General features: G+C 32.9%; 3 protein-coding genes and 2 long non-coding RNA genes across 10 annotated transcripts in view; 3 read left to right on the top strand and 2 right to left on the bottom strand.

Annotated features, from left to right (window-relative positions):
- Positions 1–1,006: 1,006 nt before the first annotated feature.
- Positions 1,007–7,907, bottom strand: ScpX (Sterol carrier protein X-related thiolase). Of its 3 annotated transcripts, none has more exons than XM_069125169.1 (4): positions 7,890–7,907; positions 3,228–3,687; positions 2,749–3,124; positions 1,007–2,668 (listed from the first exon to the last, which is right to left on the bottom strand). In XM_069125169.1, exons 2-4 carry the CDS (start codon positions 3,655–3,657, stop codon positions 1,855–1,857), a joined length of 1,620 nt encoding a protein of 539 aa, XP_068981270.1. In that variant the 5' UTR covers positions 3,658–3,687; positions 7,890–7,907; the 3' UTR covers positions 1,007–1,854. The 3 variants fall into 3 exon arrangements, with proteins under 3 accessions (XP_068981270.1, XP_068981262.1, XP_068981258.1); XM_069125161.1 differs by lacking the exon at positions 7,890–7,907 and adding an exon at positions 3,801–4,066; XM_069125157.1 differs by lacking the exon at positions 7,890–7,907 and adding an exon at positions 3,785–4,063.
- Positions 7,456–14,339, top strand: LOC138185661 (uncharacterized). Of its 2 annotated transcripts, none has more exons than XM_069124781.1 (8): positions 7,456–8,190; positions 8,571–9,163; positions 9,247–9,576; positions 9,652–9,720; positions 9,793–10,348; positions 10,419–10,695; positions 10,793–10,978; positions 11,081–14,339. In XM_069124781.1, exons 1-8 carry the CDS (start codon positions 8,034–8,036, stop codon positions 12,729–12,731), a joined length of 3,819 nt encoding a protein of 1,272 aa, XP_068980882.1. In that variant the 5' UTR covers positions 7,456–8,033; the 3' UTR covers positions 12,732–14,339. The 2 variants fall into 2 exon arrangements, with proteins under 2 accessions (XP_068980882.1, XP_068980892.1); XM_069124791.1 differs by having other exon boundaries at positions 10,437–10,695.
- A 1,578-nt stretch (positions 14,340–15,917) lies between these two features.
- On the bottom strand, positions 15,918–19,918 carry LOC138185972 (uncharacterized). 2 transcript variants are annotated; one of them, XR_011174759.1, is made up of 2 exons: positions 19,821–19,918; positions 15,918–18,521 (listed from the first exon to the last, which is right to left on the bottom strand). It is a non-coding gene; the product is annotated as an uncharacterized LOC138185972 (long non-coding RNA). The 2 variants fall into 2 exon arrangements; XR_011174758.1 differs by lacking the exon at positions 19,821–19,918 and adding an exon at positions 18,667–18,782.
- Positions 19,919–20,028: 110 nt separating this feature from the next.
- On the top strand, positions 20,029–22,448 carry LOC138185996 (uncharacterized). The gene is made up of 5 exons (XR_011174765.1): positions 20,029–20,961; positions 21,208–21,265; positions 21,391–21,479; positions 21,552–21,601; positions 21,806–22,448. It is a non-coding gene; the product is annotated as an uncharacterized LOC138185996 (long non-coding RNA).
- A 542-nt stretch (positions 22,449–22,990) lies between these two features.
- Mctp (multiple C2 domain and transmembrane region protein) overlaps positions 22,991–27,948 on the top strand; it is a 36,132-nt gene continuing 31,174 nt past the window's right edge. For both annotated transcript variants that reach the window (XM_069124892.1, XM_069124899.1), the window contains exon 1: positions 22,991–23,176. The gene's annotated coding sequence lies outside the window, so the exon portion shown is untranslated. The remainder of the gene's footprint in view (positions 23,177–27,948) is intronic.

Consider the following 27,948-nt stretch of genomic DNA (forward strand, 5'->3'; position numbering starts at 1 on the left):
TAACAATTTTATTTCTTATTTCTAGTATGAAATGTGGTAAATGAAATGAAATGCGACAGTAAGGTACTAGAGTATATGGAATAAAAGTTAAAGACAAAAATTGATAAGGATTGTCTTTATTATGAACTCTTTAATTATTGTATAGTTTTCACTTTCTTTTCACCGCATTACAATTTTATAGGTGATAATTTGGTAGATGACAGTCGTCATTATTAACTATATATTGAATGGCATATTGCCCATAATATATTCCCGGTTTACGTACATCTTTTGCTACCAGTTATTAACACTAACTTTACCAGGCCCGTTCTAATAACCGGTTTCCAAATTTAATTTAAAATTGTACATTCATCGTTATTTCTTTTATTCACCTAACTTTATATAATTCTTATATTATCTGATTAATCAATTTCTCAATTTCTGTTAATACAAGAATTTACATAAAATCAGATGAGCAAAAGAAATAACGAATGTACAATTTTTAATTAAATTTTGGAACCGATCAATTGACCGGATCTGGTAAGGTTAGTGTCAAGCAATCTCGAAAATGGAAATTGTATTGTATTATACTATTGTAAAAGAAGATTTGTTAATGAAAAGTAACTATTTTCTTTTAGAAATTTAAATTTTAATTGAAATTTTAATTTTCTATATTTATTATCTTAAATTATATTGTAATGTAGTACATTACAATTTTCTATTTGTTATATTATTTGTAATTATGAATTTATATTGCTTACAATTAATTTACGAACATGTTACATGTAAATAATTAAAATCTCACGTGTAATATGTACTGAAGAATTCCTTTCACGGATAGAAAACCAGTTTCAGTGAAACATAACACTTAACACGTTATGTTTCATAAAACTTAACAAGTTATATAAAACTTAACAAGTTATGATAAATTGTGAAATATCGCTATTCATCGAGCACGTAATGCTTATGAATACACAAGGAATATTTTCATGGAGGCAAGGAACAAGATTCATTTAAAAAAAAGCACTATAATTTGTTCGTTTCATTTATTTTATAGTAAAAAAACAAATATCGCTAATAAATTCAATACCCTACACCTTCATTACGTAATTTTTTTATTTATTTTTATTATATCTCGCTTCTGAATTTATATCATCTATGTTTCTCATCATTTGTAAAAGTTATTCTATAAAAACTTTTCTTTTTCTTTTACATCTTTTCTTATATACATATCTATTACCTTTGAGCAGATATATTTTTTTAAAGAACATAACTTGATAACATATTACAACCAATTCAATAAACTCAGAATAAAATTGCTAATTTGACTTAGAAACTCAACACAATTATTTCTAAGAAATAATCAAGATTTGTTCTTGACTACAAATTGGGTTGAGTTACAGTTCATTTAAGAACTAGATAAGGCTAACAGATAAAAATACTGTATATTTAATGTGAAACAAAAAAATTATTGTTATTTTTTTTGTTTATTCACTTTTTTTCTTATCAAATATAATTCTCTCAAAGTGGAATAACATTTATAAAAATAGAATTTTAAGATAAATAGTAACTATCAGTATATCTCATATAAAAACTTTTTGAAAAACTTTCTTCTTTTTTATTATATAATAACAATATTATATTTTAAATAATTCAATTTCGTGTACGCGTACACAATAACAATCGAGAACAGTGTATATTAAATTATGTAACTTTAGATAGTGGAATGTGAGTGTGTATACTTTGATTAAGTGTTCAGATTATAAATAAAATAAAAAAAGAATAGTAAAATAGCATACGCAATGCTCTGATTTCTGGAATTAGATTTACGTCGTCTTCGATATTGAAAGATTGTTTTCATTGACTTAATGCTCTTTATAGTTTAGATCGAAGAAGTTCAATCTTTTTGCCTGCACGCTTTTGTAACTCGATTAGTTTCATTGCCATTCCCATGTTACCTTGGATCTTAATTTTTCCTTGAAAAAATGCTTTTTGCGGATTCAATTTTCCGGAAATAAAATCGACAATGTCCATATCGCTAATCGTAATTATAACATCGGGTTTGGTTTTTCCATTATATACTACTTTTCCTTTTCCTACTTTAGTATCCACAATCCAAAAGCCTTCCGCGCCTCCTGGTCCGTTGGTTACTTTAAATCCGAATACTCCGCGAACTTTTTCGACCAGATTTTCTTCATCCTCTTGCATTGCGATGTCTAATAATTTAAACAACACATTTGCCTTGAACTGGTCCGAATCAGATGCACTTAAGTATCTCCTAGTTATTTTAGGGGGACGGAAGCCCATACGATACAGAGCAACCACAACTGCTCCACCTAAACCTATGTTATGTTGCAGAGCAAGTTTTGCATTTGGCACTTGTCGTTTGCCAGCTATTCCTCGAAGTTGCCAACAAAGTTCAGCGCATTGTGCCAATCCTGTTGCTCCCAAAGGATGTCCCTTTGAGATCAAACCACCACTAGGATTTATTACATATTTCCCTCCGTATGTATTGTCTCCAAACTCAACTAACTTTCCACCATAACCTTCAGGACAAAGACCCAATGCTTCATATGTAATAAGTTCATTAGTAGAAAAGCAATCATGTAATTCTATAACATCCACATCTGATGGCTTGTAAGGAGATTGACTGAACACCTTTTCAGCAGCAACTTTTGTTATATCATAACTGTAAAGTAAACAAATATTACTTACCTCTCTTAATGTTGACAAATTGCCAAATACATGATATACATTGATGTTTTTTACCCAACAAGTTTAATAGAACTCTTCTCTGTGAATGTCGAAGCTAGATCTGTGACCATTTCCATTGCTACAATTTCTACTGCCTGAGACTCAAGTTTACGTTTACGAACAAAGTCTTCATTAGCCAGAATTACAGCTGCTGCACCATCGGATGTTGGACAACACTGAAGCTTGGTAAGAGGTCCAAATACTACTGGAGATTCCATTATCTGCTCCAATGTGTATTCTTCTTGGAACTGTGAGTATGGATTGTGTAAAGAATGTAAATGATTTTTATACGCAATTTTCGCAAAGTGCTGAGGATTGGTACCATAGGTCTTCATATGTTCAAGTCCAGCATTTCCAAACAGTTGGGCAGTGATTGGGCTTTCGTTTATACCTAGGAATAAAAATATAAATAAGTAATGAAAGAGAAGAAAAACTAATAATGGAACACAAATTCTTTACAAAAAGTAGCTCAAAAATAATTTGTGATGATTCACCAGCAATATCAACCATGAGTTCCACATGTTTGTCCATCGGATTGGTACGATCCGTAAATTTAGACATTAAAGAACCTCTTTCCATTTTTTCAAAACCAAGAGCCAACACACAATCATTAGAGCCAGCCTCAATAATCTGTTTAGCCATTATTAAAGCGGTTGAGCCACTGGCGCAATTATTATTTACATTATATATAGGACAACCGGTAAAACCTATTTGATACAACGCTCGTTGACCACAAGCAGAATCACCATACACATATCCAACACATGCTGCTTTCACATTATCATAAGAAACTTTTGCATCTTGCAAAGCTTTTGTAACTGCTTCCTTCACCATGACCGGATAATCGAAATCTTCCCGTTCACCCGGTTTCTCGAATTTTGTCATACCGACACCAATAATATAAACCTTTGTCCTCTGTGACATTTTGAAGTTTTCTTAGAAGTAGAGTGGACTCTGGAATTTCAAGAAAAAATAATAAGTATACTTAAATGTTCTTTTCCTTGGACACAGCTGTTTAAAACGTTATTACTTATTAATAAATACTACGTACTGAACTTTATTCTTACTTACAGCTAGCTAATAATACAAAAATGAAAATTGACAAAAGTATTTTGTGAGTAGGTCAATTGCACTCAGCTGCTAAATGTTAAATGACCATAGATTTGTTAACACAGTGTTCGTCGCCAGTTGCCAGTTTGGTAATCGCCGTCGCCAAACATGACTAAGAAGTAGGGAGTATGGAGTAGGGAGATCGTCAATGTTTACGGGTGAAAATGGATACTAAGAATAAGGGCCTCTCGTGGTCAACAGCTGTACTATCATCACGTCTCGTCTTTGGTGCTCTTGGTGGGAGAAACATGCTAATGCTAACAGCGAGAGAAAGTAGAAATGTGTGACCAACGACCCTGACTCGTACCGTAGAGCAGTGAAGAGGAAATATGCGCACGACATAGGGCAGTGGCGGAACAAACATTTATGTACATACATATTGTTAGCTATGACATGTTACTAGGACGTTGATTGATATTTAGTATCAATTACATGCTTTTTATATAATTTTATTTTCTAGTTATTTAGTAAACTTAAAGAAACGTTACTTCCTTTGGGATTTCGATGATTCTTGACTATATTGTAGAGCTCAACATTTTAAACAACTTCTTTTTGTACATATAACCGGTGGTCGGTCTTAGTTTTCAAGATATTTGTAAAAAACCACTGGTATCGCTATAACGTATTTCTGCATATGATTGTGCGTTTGTGGCAGCATATGCGTCGGTTGCCGGCCGCTGGCCGCTTATCTTTTGTTTATAAACGAGGGTCAGACGAGTTTAAAGCCTCTATGCACAACACATATGCAATGCTGTAAGAAATATCTGTTTAGATTATAGATAACAACGGGAACTGTTTCGAGTGATGAGTTTCATAAAGTAGCGGGAATAGTTGGTATCCTTTTAAAGGGACAAATTCGTTTAAAGAGGCAAATTCGTGCTTATTAAGGATGTGTGGGTACGCGAGATTACGGCTTCGGGCGGCCTTGGAAAAAGTCGGATAGACACTTACATGCGATATACAGATGCTCGGAATGTTCGATACTTTCCACTTTAACTTTACATTTACGCTTTATATCTTTACGTCGTAAAGTTTTCGACGCTTAATTATTTACACTTTAATTAGGAACAGAAAGTACGTTTTAACATATTTTTTAATTTTTAAATATGTTTGTTTTAAATTTGCAAATTGGACATTTTGGTTCGACAAAACGAAACCGTGTTCCTCTTTTTAAATTGCGCTTTTTACTATAAATTGCTTCATTATATTTAGAAATTATCGAAATTGGTTGAGGACCATCTTCAAAATAGGTAGTTGACAACAAATCTATCTACACTGTCAGACATAAGTATTAGTATATCTACTTGTCATATTTATTAGATAATTCTAACAAATCTTACTTTATTTAGTCTTCATTACAAGCCATGTATAATGCAAATGGAATAATAAATTTATAATAAAATAATTAGAAAATAAAAGCAATAAAAGACATGTGATTTATATTACAACAACAGTCAGTATCCTAGTACTCATTGCTGGCAGTATATCTGTACATATATATATATTTGCTCTGGCAGTGCTATGTGCCGTGCGCACATTCCTCCTCCAGTACTCACCGATACAAGCCAGAGTCACTATCATACATTTCTCCTCTCGCCGAGCATTCGCTCATTTCTCCCGATTCTCGGATACGAAATCGGCGAACAGCGCAACCGTTGGCCACGAGAGGCCCTTTTTCCTAGTGTCAATTTTTTGACACATTTTTTTAACATTGTTCTTGAGACCTCTCTATTCATCTCTATTTGCCGTACTTCTGACCTTCTATTGCGAAATAGATAGAATTCTATTGCGATTCTAATGCGAAAATTCTGACCGATAGACGTGCTTGTTATTACGATTGTATTGGGTTCATCAGAAATAACCAATCAAATTTGCGTTCGTTTCAGGAAACCTCTTTCCATCTCTACATTTACTTAATACTAACTTAAGTTACAATCTTTCTACTCGAGATGTCGCTTCCTAAGTATCATTAAATTTGGTTTTCTATAGATACAATAATTAATTTTTTAAATAAAGTTTGTAATTAAACTGGAATATAAATTATTAACCTAACTAATGGTAAATTTGCAGTAAAAGGAATACTATGGCAGTTAGCGTTTAATCGATTCAGGTTTAAGAAAGACGTTACGTAAATTTGTTTTATTTACATAACATGTTTAATTTACATAACATAATTTACATTTTTAGACATTATTGGTAAATAAATTAAGCATTAATCTTTATAAGACTTGTAATATCTATAGTTTACGTTTTGTTTAATTAATAATAAAATTATTCTTAATTAATTATTATTATTCTTAAATTAGAGGTAATCAATCATAAAAATACGATATGAAAAGAGATTATTTATGATTGATTTGTTACTAGCAAAGAGGAAATTTCCTCTCTATTATTAGTCCTGAGAGAACCAAAGTCCGAACTGTTACCTGGAAAACATGTTATCATAGATTTCTTTTGTGGTATTATTTAATATAGAGATCAATTAAGAAGTCTGAAAGCGAAATGTAGTGTATCCTGTGAAAAAATGCTGTTTCTGAATTTTGTCTCCAGCTAACTAATTTGTGCTTATAAATGTCAATTATGATTTGATATAATTATAAATAATTGTAAGAGTTTCAATAATTAATGTATTATTTTAGTTAATGAAAATCTAAAACCGTATTTACGATATCAAGAATTTAATTGTTTTTACGATTTAAGAATAATAAATAAAACAATTGTCATGGACATCGAGGACAACATTTTTAACATTTTATAAATTATTAATGTCAATATTAAGACCTTAATGCATTATTTTAAATTATACCTACAAATTAAATTATACAAATCCTAATTTAGATTGTTCATAAACATGGAAGTACACAGTGATGACTATATGTATAAATTGAGCAAACTAGCTAAGTTACTTATAAATGCATTATTAACTAATTATTCAAAACTAATATTCTCGAAAACAAATTTGTCTAAAACATCCTGCATTTTTAATTTATTTTTATACTGGAATCAGCTTCTTCCTGACTGTGTATCGATTACAAAATTAAATTATTAAACATGATTTTCTTCTGTATTATCAGTATGTGTATTCATATCATTATTTGATTATCAAAGACATTACAAAATTCCCGGTATATTCCGGATTTTGTCAAATACTGTAATGCAATACGATTTTTGTATATATTATAATATTTACTAATATTTAGCTCTTATATGACAGAAAGAAAATGTTGACATTGCTCATAATTAGACTATGGATTTTTATGCATTTGTACAAAATTTCAAATACGTATACACATAATATGCAAAAATATATGAAATGTCTAAAGTAGAGTGGATCTATAATAATTTCCTATATTTTGTTAATAGGTAAAACGAGTCACTGCGATTTATAAGTTCTACATTAATTGTATTGATAAAAATATAGAATAAAAAATAACAATATGAAAAATAAAAATCCACAATTGATTCATAATTCTACACGTGAGAACTATTCAAGAAACATTCGATATAATCAAAACATGTTTATATCTCAGAAAAGACAGTCCTTGGATCTATGTTTACATGACTTTTTTTCATTCTCAGGAAGGATAAACGATGTTACTAAAGCTTACTTATTTCAGTGTTACCCTGTATACTGGAAAATCGCGCCGGCCATTGCGCGCTCGTGTTTTGGTTCTAAAAAGATGGCGGACTCTTGTTTTCAAGATCGGTCACATAGAAATACGATAGTTTTCAGATACCCAGCGAAAGTTGACATATTACGTGTACAATAATACCGAGTGGATGAAATTATCGTTGCTACAGATTTACTGGTGGGATCGAAGAAGTTTCATTGAGGTTCGTAAGCGACGTGAAAGCGGTGTCTTTAGCGTGCATATTACACGGACTCCGAAGCGAAGTGATTTTCAGAAATTTCGGTTGTTTTCTGTGCGAAACAGAGTTCGACGAATTGGAAAACGTTATCGGGATAAAAAGGATAAGATGGTTTGATCCGAATGAACGTTCACGAGGTTTAATAACCCGACGATCGACATAGTGGCGATACTTACTTGGTTAGGTTGATTGTCTAAGTATATAGACATACCTATGATAGCAGAACAAAGTTCCACGTGTTCCTCTCGGTGGTTCACGTTAAAACGTGACGTTGAATTAACCTTGTAAACATCACGTTAAATGTGTTATTCCAATCTATAATGGCGTCAAGTGATTTTGATGTGGAGCTCTTCGAACGAAGGCTTCACACATTGAAAGATTCGCAGGAGTCAATACAAGGTCTTTCTGCTTGGTGTTTGGAGAGAAGACAGCACCATAAGAAGATTGTCGCTACCTGGTTGCAAGTTCTTAAGAAGGGTAAGTTTATATTTTTTGTTCAATATGAAATCATTGCTGTATTTAGTTTTAAGTTTTATTTTTCTTTGTTTATGTTTTAAGATTTAGATTATTTGTGTTATTGGTATTGGGAAGTAGAGTGATCTTAAAGGGTTTTATTAAAAATGTAAATTGTAATTGATGAGATATTTAATTTTTTATAGTAAAATATTAAAAATTTATGTATTATGTTATTCTAATATTTGATTCTATTATTGTCATTAGAAATATACATGCTGTTATATAAATTTTTATTTGTAATTATTTAGTTTAATACATTTCGAGGTTGTTCTTGAGTTATATCAACTTTTTTTATTGATTTGTAACTTGTAAGATAACAGTGACATTTTCTTAAATGACAGTAAAAGTTGAGCACCGCCTTACACTTTTTTATCTGGCAAATGATGTTATACAATACTCCAAGAGAAAAAATTTTGAATTTGTGGAATCCTGGGGTACAACTCTGCAACGAGCAACAACCATGGTTAGAGATGAGAAAGTGAAACATCGTATATTAAGGATTTTTAAAATTTGGGATCAGAGACAAGTGTATGATGAAGAATTCCTGGCAGACCTATCCGGATTAATTTCAGCAGCTCCAAAAAAGAAATTAGAACCCCAGCCAACAGTACCTCCAGAAGAATTTCAAGCTGCTTTACTTATTTCTACTATGAGATCATGTGCTACACTAGAACAAGCAACTGATGCTCGATTAAGAGATTTACGTGACAGCAATATAGATATAGAGAATGCAGAAGAATTATGTGCTTCTTTGAAAGATAGGAGAAGGGTTGAAGATGCAGAAAAGGAAGTGGATTTGGCAGTTAGAAATGTTGAAAATTATGTACGTGCATTGGAGGCAGAAATTAGAGAAAGAACTCAAGTACTTGAGCTGTTAGAACAGGCTGATCAATTTTATGAAACTCAAAGAGGTGAAGTGAAAATAGTTACTAATGTAAGTACATTAAAAAAAAATCAGTGTACTATCCATAATACTCATTAATGTTTCTTAACATTCTTAAAATTCTTTATCAATAGGCATACAGAAATTTTGGTAGTCGTGTAAAAAATTTGAAGAAAAAATTGGATGAGCTTTTACCAACATTAGTTTCACCAATTCCATCACCAGACATAAATGCTCCATCTCCAAGTCCTGATAGTGATATAGAACTTCCAGGAGAAGAAAATCAATCTCAAAATCAGTTAGGAGTTATAGATGTAGCACCACCATCTATGTATGGTTCATATTCTCATGAATATGATCCAGTACCTGTACCAGCTCCAGAAATGGGCCAAGGCAATGATTCTGGCGATTTTACTAATAATTTTTCATCTTTTATGGGAGGAAATGTGGATTTTGGTAATATGGTAAGACACTAAAGTTAGAAGAACATATTAATTTCAATGAATATTATTGTAAATCATTTGTTTTTCACATTAAAGCGAAACATATTTAATGAAAGATCGTTAACTCCTACTGGAATGTCACAGCAATATAACGAATCATTGGAGGTATATATTTAATCAAAATAAACATTTATTATCTGATAAAACATAATAAAGATATTATGCATATTTTACTAGGCTAAACCAATAGAAGTAATCAACATGAGGCCCTCCAAAAATGAAAGTAATAGTGCAGATTTTAATATCTCTAGTTTTTTAAAGACTGTTCTTCCTTCCTCTGATGGATCTCAAGATCCTGGTGGTATTCCTGGTCTTGGTTTAGATATTCCAGAATCGCGAGTAGAATCTCCACAGCGTTCAAATTATAGACACTCACCTATACTAGGGCAGCATTCAGTAACCCCTGTGATCTCAAGAATTATGGGAAATCAAAACACACCTATTGGTGTGAATAATTGTCCTATAACTCACAGTACTCCATTACCTGTTCGAAACTTATCCGGCGAGTCGCATACTCCTTCACCGTATTCCAGTCAAAACAGTCAGAGTAACATTACTGTACCTTTCGATGGCCCAACTAATAATAATACTGTTAATCCTTTACCACCTCCACCATTACCTCCACCAATTTTTCTCGACGATGAAAACTGTTATAATAAGTTACCACCTAAGTTTCCAACATGGACACCTACGAGTGAAACTATGAAGGAACCAGCCAAATGGGAGGAAAAGGGTATGAATTTATTTTGCAATATAACATATAAAAATTTTGATATCAGCTTTATAAGTTTATAACATAGCAGGTTCCGTAATATTTCCAGGAAAAAATAGCATGAATCCAACTTGGCCTGGTGAATGCGACGAAAAATCAAAAACCTGGATAGATGGTGATATGGATAGATGGGATCCTAGTAACGAAACTACGTGGACTAACGCTGTTAGAGGCAAGAATGAAATCTTATCTGAAACACCAGAGTCACCACCCATGTATGAGAAAACTGGATTTACAGATCCAGTTGAATACGATGACTCTCAACCACAAGAATCTCTTTTAAGTACTGCTGGAGATGTAGATCATAGGTGAAGAATTTAATAACAATTCAAAAAGAATCATTTCATATATGTGTACTAATCAGGGAATTTTGAGCAAAAACATATTTAATTTATTATTTTTCAGAGTAATACCTATCCCAATAACAGTAGAGAATCAATTACCATATCGTTTGATGAAAGCAGCGGATGTTGATCATCGAAACTTGATTAGTTTAACAGGAAGTCCGGCGAATCATAATGTCAACGACAATTCTATGAATGCGTTAGCTAACAGTAACAACTTGTGGTCCACAGGCGATCAAGATTACCGGTAAGATACTGAAACTCGCTCAATTACTAGAATTTTGTAGGATTGCCATAGCAGTTTTAATTTTCACCGTAACAACTTTAATGCTTTGTAATACGGAATCAGGCAACACATGCAACCAGGCGATATTGTGGAAAGCGTCGACATGGAAATGTCGGACGACGAGACTGACAGTAAGCCAAAGGGAAGGGTTTTAGTTGACGTTCGATCACAAGACAGGGATATGAGAGTCGGTAATCAATCAGCGACTTCACAGCACATGGACATGGACATGCGAATGATTCCGCTTCCCGCGGGTCAAATGCCAGGATCTCACGGACAAATAATGCAAGACGTACACATGATGCATTCAGGGCCTCTTCCGCCCCCACCTCCGCCACCGCAGTTTCATCCAGGCCAACCATCATTTCATCAAGATCAAACAGACTTTCGACACAATCCCGCAGAATTTCATCCGGCTCAATCAAATTTTCATCAAAACAGGCCACCGCCAAATTTCATCCAAAACCAGCAGGATTTTCCACAAGAATTCCATCAAATGCACCAAACTCAGTCAGAATTTTCAAAGCAAGAGTTTGAGTATCGTGAAAATCACGCATTACGACCTAATCAGGAGTTCCTTGGTGAGCCACAAATGCGTGGCAGGTACTCCCAATCAACGGAGCATCAGCATAGAGATATCGGTTTTCATCGGAACGACCGAGGAGGTCGAGGTGGTCGTGGTTTTCCAAGGAACCGACGAGACAGATACTCGGATGATCACAAACAAAGGAACCTTCAAAACAGTCGCAAATCCCGATCGCAAGAGCAACATCAAAGGTCGTCCCCAGAAATCCTACCAAACAGTCGCCCTTTACTGGTACCAGCACCAGATACTGTTGTCATTCTCGACGAAGATGGTATGCCCATAGGGCTGTCTAACGAAAACAAAGCGGCAACGAATGAAGAGCATCTTCCAGACACCGAACAAGAAGAAAACTGTCAAGATCGTAGATTACTACACGGCACACCAAACTCACGGAGCCTCGACCAACAATCTGTATACTCAAGTGGTTCGAATCTTCATGAACACGAGTCTGAACCTCCAATTATGGAGACGGACGAACAACAAGCAATGAACCAAGTGACTGTTGTACCCGTGATAACGGAGCCTAAAGACTCGCAGCACAATCAATATGTTCCTGTCTCAGAATATGAAGAACACATCGAACCAGAAGCTGTAATCTCAGAGAAGACCTGTGACAGTAGCGAATCTATTGAAAATACGGGTCAAGAAATGAATCTGCCCGAGCAGTCGCAACAGCAACACATACCAGATCAAGTGGACGATCTTGGAAATTCAACGCCAAGCAACGAATTGAAGAGACCGTCGACGAATGGTAGCTTTGACGAGAACGATGTTAGCTGTAGTAAAAAGAGGATCGTGACGAACGGGCCGCAGACACCGACAGAGTCTGACGCCGGTTTGAACGGGCCGATACCACAGGTCTCGGCGGAGTCACATCAAGGGATGTATGACTTCGACGGTCCCGTTGGGCCGAACTTTCGACCGCGTCTCGGTGGTCCGGTTCCATTTCCTCCTTGGAGGGGTGGTCCACCTCGGGGTAGGGGTTTCAGGGGTGGTCCAAGAGCTCCTTGGATGGACAGGGGACCTCGTGGACCTGTGATCGGTAATTTCATGCCGAGGGGACTGAAACGCGGTGGACAATTTAGGGGTAACGGCTTCAGAGGTCGGGGACGTGGTAACAATTGGTAGAAAGTGCATGAATTCTCTCTATTAAGAAGGATAAAAAGGAAAACAAGAAGGAAAGAAACTTTCGCTGCAGTTTTTACCAAGGGAGGAACATACACTGTTTTTGAAAAATAAGAAAGAACGATCGTTTTTTTGTATTCTGTACATACGTATTAATTACTGCGTGAAAAAAAGAAACCCACTGTGGAATCGTCACATAGGGAGATCGTTGTGTGCATCTCTGGACATATAGACGGGTTAATGGGGTTAAGAGTTGGTGTGATCCTAGATGAGGTGATTTTCCTTGTCGGAGATTCACACTTCTTTGTGCGATTGATTCGCCTATATACATATATAAATAAAACTACATAGATAATATAGATATAAAGGATGTACACGTACATATAAACGCATTCTCTCTCTATCTCTTTTTCTTGCTCCGTCTCTTCATGCTCTTTGAAGAAACTTGATTCGATTCTCAAATACTTGTACACGCGTTTATTACAAAGTACTAGATGTATTATCGAAGCGGGACCATCAACGTTACTTTGATACGACCTTGTCGTTAGCACTTCCAATCAGTGCTGATACAAATATTGATGGAACAAGGGACATTATACAATAGTGTGCGTATCGTCGACGGTTGTCGCTTCGGTAATGGTCGATATTTTACCTCTTAGGATTTCATGTAAGACAAAAGAAACTTCTGTTTTACGTACATATGTGTTATTACAAGTACAAGCAAGGTGAAAAAAGAAAGAATATTTATATGTCAGGTGGGTTGACCTGTGAAAATGATTTTGCTTTAGCGTTGATCCTTTTAGCCTTTAAAGGTGAATGTTACGTGTCGAAACGAGAAAAGCAAAAAAGGAAGAAAAGGAGAGCAGCTCTAGGCCTTTAGAATTCGTTTCACGGATCGCTTCTCTTTATTCACTTGCCTATTAACCAGAAATAAAACGCTAATTGCCTGTTTTTCTCCGCCTGTCCACATTTCTAATCGTTTCATCGAGGCTCGTTTATAAACAGGCATGTCAAATGAATCTTCAAAGTGTATTAATAAAAATGCAATGTTTATGTTCTGGTCCACTTCGTACATTTCCCCCACTTTTTCACGAGTAATATACATAATACATAATAACATGTGTTCATTTCGTTTTTTTTGCGAGGAGAGCTCGAATCTGAATGAAAGAAAAAAACGGAAACGAATGTTATATTGTCAAGACGAAAGCGCGATATACAATAGATATAAGAGCAGGTCGTTATTGAATATATTACAATCCAATATCTTACAATCATTTTTATTTTGTTCTTGTTTTTACTATTGCGAAGGAACAAAGACCATTGCACGAAAAAAAGAGAAAAGAAAAAAGAAATGTGACGAACGAGTTCCGTTGACGATGGTTCGTTTGCCTGACCAACCCGTTTTCTTTTCATTCCGTTTCTTCTTTTTTCATCCACTGCGTTGAATGTTCTCGAGCGTTTCTCATCTGTGACAAAAAAGAAAATAGATATGTCGATGGAGTTTTTTTTTTTTATAAAGAATTGTAGAAATATGTGTGTGTGTATATAAATATGTATATATATACGTGCATACATATACGTATTTACATACATACATTGTGATTGTAAAAACATCAGTAGTTTCTTTATTAGCTAACTTAAAGTTTCTTTTTATGTATCTTGATTATTCGTTTTACGAATCTCATCGCTCGATTGTGGATGTTTACGTGTTCACATGTTTACGTATTTGTGGAAAATTTATGGATGCAAAAGTGTACAAAATGTGTAAAAATATATAAAATATCCAAGATAAGGTATTTGTTACAATATTTAGTGAGTGAAACAAATTTAGTTACAATGTTTAATGAATGAAAGAATTTTGAATAATTTGTATAAACATTTATAATCTACTACTCATCACAGAAAAGAATTTTTGTGAAAAATGATATTTTGGAACTCGGGTAGCAAGCAAACGAATCATTGTCTTGAATAAAAACGAAAAATACATGTAGATATCGATAGCGAAATGCACAGGAATTAAGTGTAGCAAGATAAATCCTTGGAAAACTAATTGACTGTTTAATAAAACATTGCAATTTACCGAGGACCTTGCCAGCACTCGACAAACCGTACTCCTGTTTAACGTACATTGTATTTTTTTCGTACCTATTTGTTTAAAGCATTCCGTGATAAAGAAGAAAGAAATGTTTTATTTTCTCTACTTATAATGGAAGATAGTAGAGGAACTAAAGCGCGACTTTCCATTGCTTTCTTTTAAAGATTCGTAAGTTCGATCGCGACATTGTGATTTTATGTAGATCCATAGTTCTTTCACTCTTTTCTCTGTTTGATCAATTTTTTCTTTTATTTTCTATTATCCTTATTTTAATTAATTCACATATATTAAACATTTTTGTTTTATCTTTTTTTTTTAACAGATCCAAGGTACTTACAGACTTATAGACCATTTTATTTCATGTCTTTAGAAACAATTTTCTTTTCCTTCTATTTTTCACTTTTTATTTTAAAAACTCATGGACGAAGGTATATGAATTATTATTTATAGATTACAAAAATTTATCTTTTTTTATTACGACTCATATTATTTGACTATCTGAAATTTCTATGGATCTACCTCGATTCACCTACTATCACAGAAAATCGATTTTTGGTTCTTCCTTAAGTTATCTGTGTTTTACAATTGATGTGGCCTAAGATCTAAGAGATAACTTACTCTTTTTCTGTTCAAACATTTTTACTTATTCTAACATATCGAAATTTTTAAACTTTTAAATAATCTTTAATATACTTTAAAACGCTTTCAACAACTATTTCATCGATTATGATGTTGTAAATGATATATGAGAAGCAAGTTCATTGATATGTTACGATAAAAATGTCCTATTTGGTAAATATATACACTTATTAGTCAATGCGTGGATTTATGTAACGTTTTAACAAAATTATTAATTAAGTATGAAAATGTCCATTATTCTTGGTAAATGTATTCCTTCCTTGCATGCAATAATGCATGTGTACGATTATGATCTATTAGTAAAAACTTAAATTTCATTGTTTGCGAATACATTTACTTATAAAATTGATACGTGCACAAATTGACTAGATGTATAAATTTATTATGAGGAATAGATGTAATTTCTCACATCATGGAAAATCTTCAATATGTCAATTCGATCGTTACGTTACTGGTTCTATTGTTTCCTTTTACAAGTGTTTTAAAGGGCGAATACCGGTGAATTTCAAAGAATGTGGCGGGATGTGTATCGATTTGTATATATCAACGCGTGATAGATACGAATATATAATACTTGTAACACGAGCACGTACAATGGCCTGAACAGAATGTATAAAATACATATTGTACAGTTTTTAGCGTTATATCATTACCTTTTTCTCCGCGCACGAAGCAAAGGCAAGGAGGAAGAGATATGCCCATTAACGGTCCTCTACTATTTCACCACTCTCACCGCTTGCTTTCTCTTTCAATTTTTTTCAACGTCTGTAATCGAGTTACCGAGTGAAAATTAATAAAAAATATAAATCGCGTGCAAATGTATCTCTGCTTGAAATTTTAAGCCTGGTGAATTGCGTTTCGCCACGAAACTCGCCCTTTGCGGTCTCCATCTATACAATCGATTCCAAAATCAATCAATCTGACCGTTAAAACTGACAATAATTCTGTAAACCATTTCTATAATTTTTTAAATATTCTTCTTTCAAAAGTAATTAAAATAATCATTCGTTTCGTCAGTAAAGTCTTAAAAAGAAAAAAGAAACAAATCGAAATATCGATCGTTTGTACGGATTGGATTGCAAAGAGTGGAATCTACTTGAAATTTTACAAAGGATCTTATAAAATAGAATTTACTCAAAATCTTATGTATTGACGAATGTGTCTACTGGATAGGCTTGTTATAAATTAGAATAATGCGTATAGATAAATGTATATATATAGATAGTAAGTTTGAAAGGTAATCTTGGCAGCTCGAGCAATGTGTTTCGCGTGTCATCGTTGCTACGTTATTTTCTTACAAAGGAATTCACAAAGTTGAAGATATATCCTAAGCTGAATTCTTTGTTCGCGAGGCTACATGTTGTGGTATCGATTTTGGCTAGCGATGCACGCGATACACCATGTGTGCGTGATTTAAGTATTCTACCAATTCCTGGCGTGAACTTTTATGTTGTTTTACTTAAAATGATTAATACGCGCAAATGTACATGTATATATATGTATGTATGGTGTTTTTGGTAAAGAGAAAAGCGCGAAAGTGATTTATGTAGCAATGTAACACACGATCTGTTGGGAATATTTTTGCGAAGCAAATGTGCAAATATATCCCCCATGATCGCTCGTTTTGAAAAGGTGCAATTTGTTTCTAGATAAAACAACCCTTGAATGAAACTCGAACGATAATAGACGATTTATACACCTCGACTTCCTCTTTCGTTTTTTTTATATCTAACGATACACATAAAAGTGTAATTCTTTATTTAAACATACATAATTCCTTTATTTCCTGATTTTTCACGTTGATAGCTGGCGATAGCTGATTTTATGGCTCGCAATTCTAACAACTTTTGTTTTTATTTTCTTAAACCGAATAAATTGCATGTTAATACGAAATTGGATAGACTTTAGAGACGTACAAGTGGATAAAAACTAGAAAGCTGTAACGCTGTAGTGGTAGCTTAGAAGTCGAGTCGTTTGTTATTACGTTCCGACAAGTTGTTGTATCGGTCAAGTTTCATTTGAGCGATTTTACCGCGATATCGAGAAACAGAGGCAACGTTATAAATGTGTGACAGTGATGTTTGAGCAATGTATATGTATATAGAGCAGAACGTAGATTGATCTTGCGTGTGCGTGCAATGGAAAGTGCAAATCAGTCTGTGGGTAAAGTGCCTTCACTCGAAGTAACGAATTTCGCTTCATTAAGCGGAAGTTTATTACTGGTGTCTCGATCATTCAGTTTCACTTTCTCTTTAAAATTGCTCTTTCGCCTGTCGATATATATACCTTCTTTTTTGTTGATGATTAATTTATTTATTGAATGTTATCTTCTGACCTGAGAATGCTCGATATTGATTACATAATTCTTTTTATTTCTTAGTATTTATATATAAGTTCATTGTACTGTTTAAATTTAAAAAAGAAAATGAAAGAATCACCGACAGGCGGATAAACCGCGAAGAAATGAGCAAAAAAACCGGCTCTTTGTAGTTTTTCCACATAGTATTTCAAAACTTCTGATACGGTAAGCGTAGTGGCAATCGATCTGAGGTTCTATTAATAAATCAGACCGATTATCCCGGACGATAATCTCGCAAAGTAGGCTATTGTTTAATTATTTAATAATAGATCGTGAATGAGTTTTATATTCTAACGTAAAACCGCATTCTGCATACCGTGTATGCTGACAATATTTTTTGTACCTTGTCCAAATAAAAATGGGGTCGATTGTTTATTGTGATCGCCGTTTGTAAAATCGTGATTTCCTGTGATCTCGTAAGAACTTTCAGTTCCAAACTCCAGCGGGAATATTTTCTTCGTTGCATTCTTTAAAAGAGACGAACAAGAAAAGCAAAGCTGTAAAGCGATATAAATATAATGTATGTATTATATATTATATTTGTATGTATGTAAATAATACAGTATTATATTTAAGACAAGTATATAGATACTTAAAGAATATCGAAGTTCGATGAGATATATACATATATATATATTTGTATTGCACAATCATTTTATCGTTGTTGCCTTTATATTAAGGCACAATATATTGAAAGAAACTGAAAAAAAAAGGAGAAACGAAAGTTCTTTTGCAGCACGAATTCGATTGTTATACGATACATGTTACGTTTCTTTATTAGGAAACGATATATCATAATATTGTGATGTGTAAACCCTGCAATCCTAAGGGCTTCATAGAAATACCTTTGACTCTTTGGCTGACGCTTCTTAAGCAGCGCTTCCGGTCGTCGCAAATCTGTTATGTAATTGACGGGATTAAATGCAAAGGAAATGCAAGTTATACCTTACCAAACAGTTCAGCGCTCGAACGACTAAAGCTAGAAGCATACGTTCCATTTTGGAAATTTTCTACTATGTTACCTAACGTACAGTGACTCACAAAAGTATTTTAACACTTACTATACACTATACATAACTTCTATGTTAGCTATACGTATTGTAGATATGTTACAGGAGACATTTTAAAATTTCATTAGTGCTATAATGAGACACGAGTGCTATGATTACATTGGAAAAATTGGAAGTCAATTTGAAAATGTATATATAAATTACGAGATATTTATTGTAAACATACATTTGATAAACAATTACTATATGTACATTATAAACAGGCATCTTAAGTATAATAACTGGCAAAAACAATCTTACTAAATGAATTTAAGACTTAATATAATGGACAATTGACTAATAATTCTCTCACTTCTACATAAATGTGAAATATATACTTGCACTAAATCTCTCGTAGTTTTTATACACATTTTCAGGTTTGTTTCAAATTTTATATATACATATAATCATGGTAGTTGTGTTTCAATAACATATACAATCACACAATATATTAATAAAAATATATAGGAGTTTACTTTTGTGATCAACTGTATGTACATATATATATTCTATACTTCATGGTATACTTGCAACAAACTTCTCTTCAAAGTTTCATACTTCCTTGCACCTTTGCATTTAATATCATCAAACTTTTGTATCAAATGTAATTCTGTTGTTTCTATGAAATTTTTTAATAGACACACTGAAAAGTTATATAACTAGTTTATATAATGGTAAAATTAGTGAAAGAAGTATTCTTTTGTTCAATCATTGCGTGAAAAATATTACACCCTTCTTTGTCACGCCCTCTTTAGGAAAAATTTCGTAATCGAACCATTCAAATTCTCAGGGATCTCGGCACATGGAATATAGGTTATTCATGGTATTGAGCGATAATGGTAGCGAACCATAATGAAGTTATGCTATATAACAACATTGTACAGTGCATAAAGATATATTGGCAATGTGTGTTGCGATAATCAGACGATATTATGTCATAATTGGCTTACATTCACACTACTTGTTCATATGGCAGATTGCCAAACATAGTTGCCAACCACAGTTGTCCGAAACGTTGTTGCGAATATCACCTGCTGCTCAAGAACAATTTTATTTTTGAAACCTAAGGATAGAAAAACATTTATGACGGAAAATTATGATCAAGTTAACGATAAATTCAATCAAATTTTCTTAGGATAAAAGAGATAAATTTCTAGTGTGTAACGTTACATCGTGAATGTCGCAGAGTGCGCTGACTTACAACGGTTTTATCATTGTCGGTAAATCAGATTCATATCATTAGACTGCGGATGTTTATGCAATTTGATATTTTTATAAACATGGTTAAAGAAGTCGTATCTAAATAGAAATTTGTTTCATCTACTAAGTATCATAATAAGTGCTTTAAATATCTTATATATCTTTACATATTATATTCTATAGATTTTTCGAATCTTAAATTTGCAAATCGCAGTCTATACGTTATGTATTGACTTTTGTTTGAAAAAAGTACTACAACTGATTATTAAAAGTTTTAGATCTGATTTTTAAATGTTTTTTGAATGTTAAAAGTAGGATTCGAATATTTGAAGGACCAACTGATTTATTATTAAGAATAACATTTGAATTTCGTAAATGACTGTGATATATTACTTTCGATGAGTATCAAGCTTAAATAAAGGAAATATCTATCTTATTCACAGCATGATATATTTACAGAATTATGGCCTTTTAACCTAGGTGTGCCACAGTGGATACATAACTCATATCCTTTTAGAGAGAAGACAAATGAAGCAAATGAGTTAATCACACGCACGTACATATATAGTGTTTATTATTTATATCCTGTTGATAGACAGAATAACTTGTAATTTGTGATTTTTAACCTGAAACATCCCGAATTATCATTTCTAGTGGCCAATAAAATAACAATTTAAAATAGCATTTGTGGTAATTTATAATAAATAATATTTCTTTTTGAAATTAATGTTTTAGATAAAACGTTACGTAAAATGTTGAGAATTGAAATATTGTTTCAATTTGCCGCGTACTTTTTGGCTAAATATTTGAAAAGGATGATCATGGCAGAGTAAGGAGAGTAAGACAGTTTTGAACGGACAATAGACATCAAGGGAGAGCTACTCTGTAATGGTATGCAAAACAGATTTTCTTTAATAAATATTTGATTTTGAAATAAAATAATTTTCTGAAATAATTTTCTTAAATAATGTATAAGTAAAAAGGAAAAACATATAAAAATAAAAGATAAACGAACATGATACTTTTATTTTATTCTAAACAGAAATTTATAAAAATGATAATAAATTTTCTATATTTCATACAGAAAAAAATGTTAACTTTTTTCAATCTCATTCTTTGTTGATGTACTTTTTTTAGAGATTAGAGAAATTGGAATATTAAAAAAGAACAGGAGTTGCGTGCAAACGTTGAACAGGTGTGGTACATTTTTCTAATCATCTTAATGTACCTTCCTTAATTAATAAAAGCTTGATGCGGAATTCAGTTTCACATCACGCATTATAAGATTTTCATTACTGAAATAGAATCTGCTTTCTTCAGCAAAGTCGAGAGTTCTTCAACAATCTACCTCTTTCAAGTTCACCAAAGAATCATATGCACTTCATAAGAACGTATTTCGTTTGACTGAGGTAAGTCGATAAAGTGTTCTAAGTTTAATTATTTCGTGATCAATGCATTAATTAACGTAATCCTTTTTTCAGTCAATACAAAATTCAGAAGACTATAGAGTATACAAAACTAGAATTAAGAGGTATTGCATATTTATAAAAATATTGTCTACAGTTCCTGCTATATGTTAATAAACTATATAGCACAAAAATATTATAAATTACATATGGCAGAAATTATTGATGAACAATGTTTGAAAATTTCTATCAATTACATTTATTCAAAATGACTAAAAATAATCTAATAAACAATAAAGAACAAAATTCTATGTATCTATGAATTGCAGGTATTTAAATGGTTGGTGAAAAACTGACCTAATATTCGTATAAAGTGGACAACATTCGAATAGTCGTTGCATACACAATGCTTATCTACGATTGTTCGTTTCCCTGCCTGTTCTTCAATTGTTCATTCCACGCGATCCCTCTCGGAAGCGTCAAAATTTCGAAAGACGTTATTGGCCTGGCAGAGACCACGTTGGCGCCGTTTTGTCGTACGTCAACGTCGTCCACGGAAGCGTGCATGTGCATAGTGATGGCATTGATCCTCACCTCCGTACGGCGTCAACAGGCTACAAAAAAAAGTGGCCACTTTGTGAGTATTTAACTACTTGCTAATGCATGATATGTATTTTTAAACGGTTTGGTCATATCCATCAATCTCTATTATAGAGATTACTTGTTATAAATTACATTTATAACATGAAAAGATATTTTTTATATTCATTATGATAAAATAATGAATTATAATATTGCGATTTGATATTGTAAATGACGAATGAATGAAGTGGAATGGTAAATTGTTCAATTTAAGTTTAGAGAAATATTTTTCAAGTTTAATAGGATGACAAAATGAATCACAATATTGTGTCTCGAAATTAAAAATGGGGAATGATAGGACTTTAATGTTACATTCGTTCCAATATTATATACAAATAACATAACTTTCTTTAATAAGTAGTTTAATATATTATAAAACTAATGTTACACTTGTTCCAGTATCATATACATATAACATAACTTTTTCTAATAATAATAGCTTTAATACGTGATAAAATAAAGTAAAACATTCATTATTTCCATACTTTCGCGTAACTTAAACTTATTTTCCATAAGTCCTGAAAAAGAACATTTATAATGTTTAATAATAATACACAAATAAAAGTTGAACTCCTAAGAAAGTGAAAATAGAACCGATATCTGTATCATACCTACTCTAAGTAAATAACTACTTGAAAACTAAGTAGATAACTACTTGTACCATGCTATAGGACGATAAATATTTTCGTCAGACCCATCGCTACCAGTGTATCTCCATCTTTTGCACTGGTGGTTGTTCGGTTGGGTCGATAAAGCCTCTTTCCCTCTCTATTACTCCTACTACTTCTCCTTATCTTCTATCCTTATTACACCGTTCTCCCTTCCAATGACACTGCAAAGAGTAGGGGTAGGAGTATTCGAGCAAAATGGGGAATCGCGAGTTTTGTCAGTGGCCTCTCGGACACGAAAGCGTCGGGTTTACGAAGGGTGGTATGTTTCTTGCGTCTTCTCGTCGGTTCAGCAAAATTTCACGCGGTCGTATAGTTCATTTTTCGTGTTGTATCATTCGATAAGTGCAACATCCATCGCATTGTGGTGCCCCTCAAGGCGATCATAAGGTAATGTGTTTAACGTTTAAATCGCATGCTACGCCTACGCAACGATAGGTGGTGATGTTCTTGTGACAGAAATACACACACATACACATGCCTACATAGACAGTAAGACACACCTGCATACGCGAAACGAAATAATTTTTCACTTTTAAGAATGCTCTGGTGGTTAGGTTTGATGAAAGAAAGGTGAATGGTGAGAAAGAGGTTAAGAAATGCGAAGTAAGATTAGAGACAAAGTGCAAGAGCATGTAGATGGATACAGAAAAAATATTGTTATCAAAACGGATTGATGGATATGATAACTGCGGATGTTTATGGAAATTTATGTTTTTATGAACACGACTGACAAAATGGAACTTCACCCTTTTGAGACGAATTTTTTTTCTAGCAATGAATCTGATAATGTACGAACTATAATGCACTTAAATCGAGACACATAAATAAAATGTAATCTTTTAAATGAGATATGAAGTTCCACCTATAATGGAATGCTAAAAAATTCAAATTTTCAGCAGTCGTTCTAAAAGCTATCTTGGGACATAGTGTACCATTAGCCCCGAAAAGATTAATTAGGAAAAAAAGGAACTTAGGAACCTAAGTAAGAATTTCATTCTTCAAATATTACATTTTGTACGTTTTTAAATATTGTCTACATTTTGTATATGACTGTATATTTAAGTTTTCTATAGGTGCATAAACATCCGCAGTGTAATAACGCTACGCAAAGTAGAAAGTAAGAAAAAAAGTAGTAGAATCGCGATATCGAAAATTGGACGAGGACGTAACGAGATTTCGTGTGAATTTTAGCAGAAAAGTTTGACGATCGATCGGGAAACTCGAGAGGAAATTCGGTTAAAACTTAAGGTACCTAGTATTGTCCAGAGAATCTTATTAATGCTGTGTTTATTTGACAAAACGAAGAACGGCATGTATCTTTACGGAAGCTAAGTCAATAAGGAAAAAGATTGCGGAACCGGATGCATTACGGAATATGTATAACCACGCGATAGGTAGCGTATTAAGAATCATGCAGCATAAGATTATTTAATTTGTGCAAGCAATTCGTTCTTTGTCGCATTATTAACAAATTATCGAGTTATGAACAAAGATTTCAGTTTTTCTTAATTCACTTCTCTTTTTCTATTTTGTTCTATATAACATCAAAATAAAATTCGAATCATTTATGTAATTTATAATTGAAGTAAATTTCTAATTTATTCCTTATGAATTGGTTATAAATATACGATAAAAAATGGTACCATAATTTGGTCAATTGAAAACGTTGAGAAACTACATCGAAATGTTTCTTCGAATCGAAGGAACGTTTTCCTTTTTTAACCATACAGCCTTCTGATGGTGGGAAGCGCTTTGATTAAAATTTTAATTTGCTCTCCTTAATAGATTCTGCAAAGCCCAGCAAGTTGAACAGACTGTCGAGAATATTAAAGCATAGCGTTGGAAAGATTCCGAAACATTGCGTCGGACAGGGAATTTAATACGGTAAATGGCGAGATAAGTTTGCACGAAACTTTCAAATATCTTGTCTTCTTTTTTAAATCTAAAGAAACCACTGTCGCGCAAAGGAATGCGAACTATGTTATCGCGTGTCTGATCTATTTGAAGCAACAAATAGAATTTTAAGTTTGGAAAGGACGTTGTGCGTTTTTTTGATACAAATGTGATCTGATACAAGTGGAGAAAAATGTTTGAATTCAATGTTGCATGACAAGATACTTCAAAAATGAATTTTTTTTAAACAATATATTTATTGCAAAAATTTTAATATTCTGATATCTTGTATTACTTTGAAATTTTCGAATTTCGATTTTATGAAATTCATAGTAAAAAAATATCATCTTTTTATTGTTATTATTTCTATAATTCTTTATTCATTAACAATGAATTATTATTGACGAATACATTTTTATTTGAATAAAGGTTGTCATAAAATTGAGATATTCTAAACCAAGCATCCAAAGTAGTAGATTATTAGTAGTTTTTTTCTTATTCATATTCGATATATTATATATTTTTTTAGATTCTTTATAGTATATTATATATCTTTATTTCCGCTTGCCTTTCGGCTTTGCGGTGGCCTCCGGTTTACATTGAATAAAAATACACTGGATTCTCTATAATAAGTTTGCTACCAATAAATATTATGGCTCACAGATGATCCACGTGGAGCCCAACGTTTCAACATATTTCCTACTCCACGTGAGCCTAACTCAAAACCATTTTAACCCTTCTAAACGATACAAAGGCACATACTTATTTATAAAACAAGTATATTCTGCTATAATGAATGAAGATCATTTTCTTTGCATTTTCTACATACTACACACATTAATGGCTGTCTTGATTCATTTACTGACAGAAGGAGTGGATAAGGTGTTGTTTGCGAGTAGCCTAATCGTGAGATAAGCGTAAGCAACAATGCAGCATTCCTTCATTTCTTCAAGCGGCACGACCATATATCGATCTGTAGGTTTTAATATACTCGCTAATATAAGGGGGACATTTTATATCCCTTCATAACCTACAATGTTCTACAATGTACTTCTTTCTCAGTATTCTTTCTCCGCATTCACTTCAGATATCTGATCGTTTCTATATGAATTAATATATTGGAATTTTTAAATAGGGTTCTTAAATATATTTCTATAGATAAATGTTTTATTTAGAAAAATTTTGTAGCTGTATCAGAGTCCTTTTGCACAATAATGTATCAAGTAATAATATTAGTGAATCGGTAAGTTATTTATAGGTTATTGTAGCTTATGGACTTGTGTTTTATGAATTCATATTGTTACAATCTTGTAGTTTTGCAGTTTTACAAATTACAGGTTATAGATTATAAGTTCCTATTTTAGAATTTTGTAAGTAACAAATTGTAAGTTATAGATTTCTATCTTGCAATTTTACAGTGATAAGTTTAAAATTTCACTAATTATGTTAGATATGTCAATTGTGCAAGTAAAGTCATATATTAAAGTTAAAGCGAAAAGGTTAATAGTAATAATTAAGTCAGTGTGAAAAGTTTTGTTTCTTTGGCGTTATTTTAATTGAAAGCGATCAATTTCCGTTAAACTTAGTAGTTCGTAATTCAATAACCACGCGATTCATCTTATCTTTGCATCGCGTCAGTGCGGAAATTTTTCTCCAGAATATGTTGATTAAATTTCACCATCATCCTTGGATGTGGTGTTGCCTCGGCGTCGAATGATATTTTTGTCAACCGTACATTTACTGATGAATTTTGTTATGTTCCGTTAATCACCGTTTTAGTCAACATTCGATCAACCTTCCGGTTCTTTAGATTATTCCTTATACGTATAAACAGAAACGATACATTATTTTTGGATGAACGTCGATTTCTTATCTTGTAGATTTATATCGAGATTGTAGATTTAATAATTTCTGTTAAGATAATGCGATGAAACAGTTTTATTCGTAAAAGCTAGATATTGTATTTTGTGAAATTAGTTCAATTAGAATTAAATTGCATAGAGGTAACAGAATTGTAATAAATTGAAAGGAAGGAGAATTAAAAAGTCCTGAATAGTTTAACAAAGTAATGGAAAATTCTTAGAAAACTGTTTAAAAGAAAATATTGAAAAGGATAAAAATTCATATATTATAAAGAACATCGCCTTTAGGAATTAAAAATCACTTTACACAACAACAACAATATCAACAACAAAAGAGAAAAGTATAAAAATTAAAAAGCAAAGATTATAAATCTTAGTCACTATTTCTTCTAAGAATAAAAATCAACCATGGAAGAATCAAGAAATCAAAAGCTGCTTTTCACTGCATAGATCAGTATAAAATTTCGTCACAATAATGGACAAATTACGAAAAAGGAAGACAGCGAAAATAAAGAAGAAAATCTGGAAGAATCGGTTAGTTGATTATTTGCAGAAAAGATTTCCGTAAAGGCTTTAACAATCGTTAACAGAGTTAATTGAAGTACATATCCTTTAGCCGTTCTCAGGCTGGCAACGTAGAAAAATTAACCGAGTTGAAAATGAATTCGAGTAGATCGTCGATGACGAGCATTTTATAAGCGTCTGACCCGAGCCTCCCAGTTATTTACCAAGTGGTATTTGTACTTACATATTTCTTTGCTCTGTTTCGTGAAATTCTGCAACGTCGTCCTCTTCCATCTCGACAGAACACAGGATCACGGTCGTTCAAGTGGCCCCTTTTACTTCCTCAAGCTCGATCAGACGTTGGAATTAATTAAACCGTTGTTTTCTGCTCTCTGAGCAATATCTTTGTACGTTGGAAGTATTTGCTCTGGGAAAAATCAATTGTGTACCAGGTCATGGAGTTTGAAGGGATTATTTTGTTAATTAAGGAAGTATGATATTCTTGGTTGGTCGTTTATCTTACTTATGTGACGAGAAACTGTGACAAGGAAGATTCTTTGATCATTTTGTTGCAAGCTCTAGGTGTTTCTTGAATAGTTTAGATTAGAGGGTATTTACCAAGTGAGTTTTAAGTCAGGGGATAAGGAAAGTGAGGTTATGTGCAGTATGAAGGCAGGGTAAAAGTATGTCATCTACGTTACGTATTCAACAAATGTTAGGTTTATTCAGAATCGGTGGCGAAGTAGTTAATTTTCTTTGTTAGTTTTACAATAGTCCTTTAAAGGCGGCCCGGTGTGTCGCTCGCACCGGTTCCCGGGCCTCTCGATCGCAGTCGGGACGGTCATCATGGAGGTTTTAGTCGGTTGGAGTGCGGCACTATCACGTCACTTTCCCCAGAAG

Source organism: Bombus flavifrons, chromosome 1 (assembly GCF_040668555.2).
Source record: "Bombus flavifrons isolate JBK064 chromosome 1, iyBomFlav1_principal, whole genome shotgun sequence".
Lineage (NCBI taxonomy): Eukaryota > Metazoa > Arthropoda > Insecta > Hymenoptera > Apidae > Bombus > Bombus flavifrons.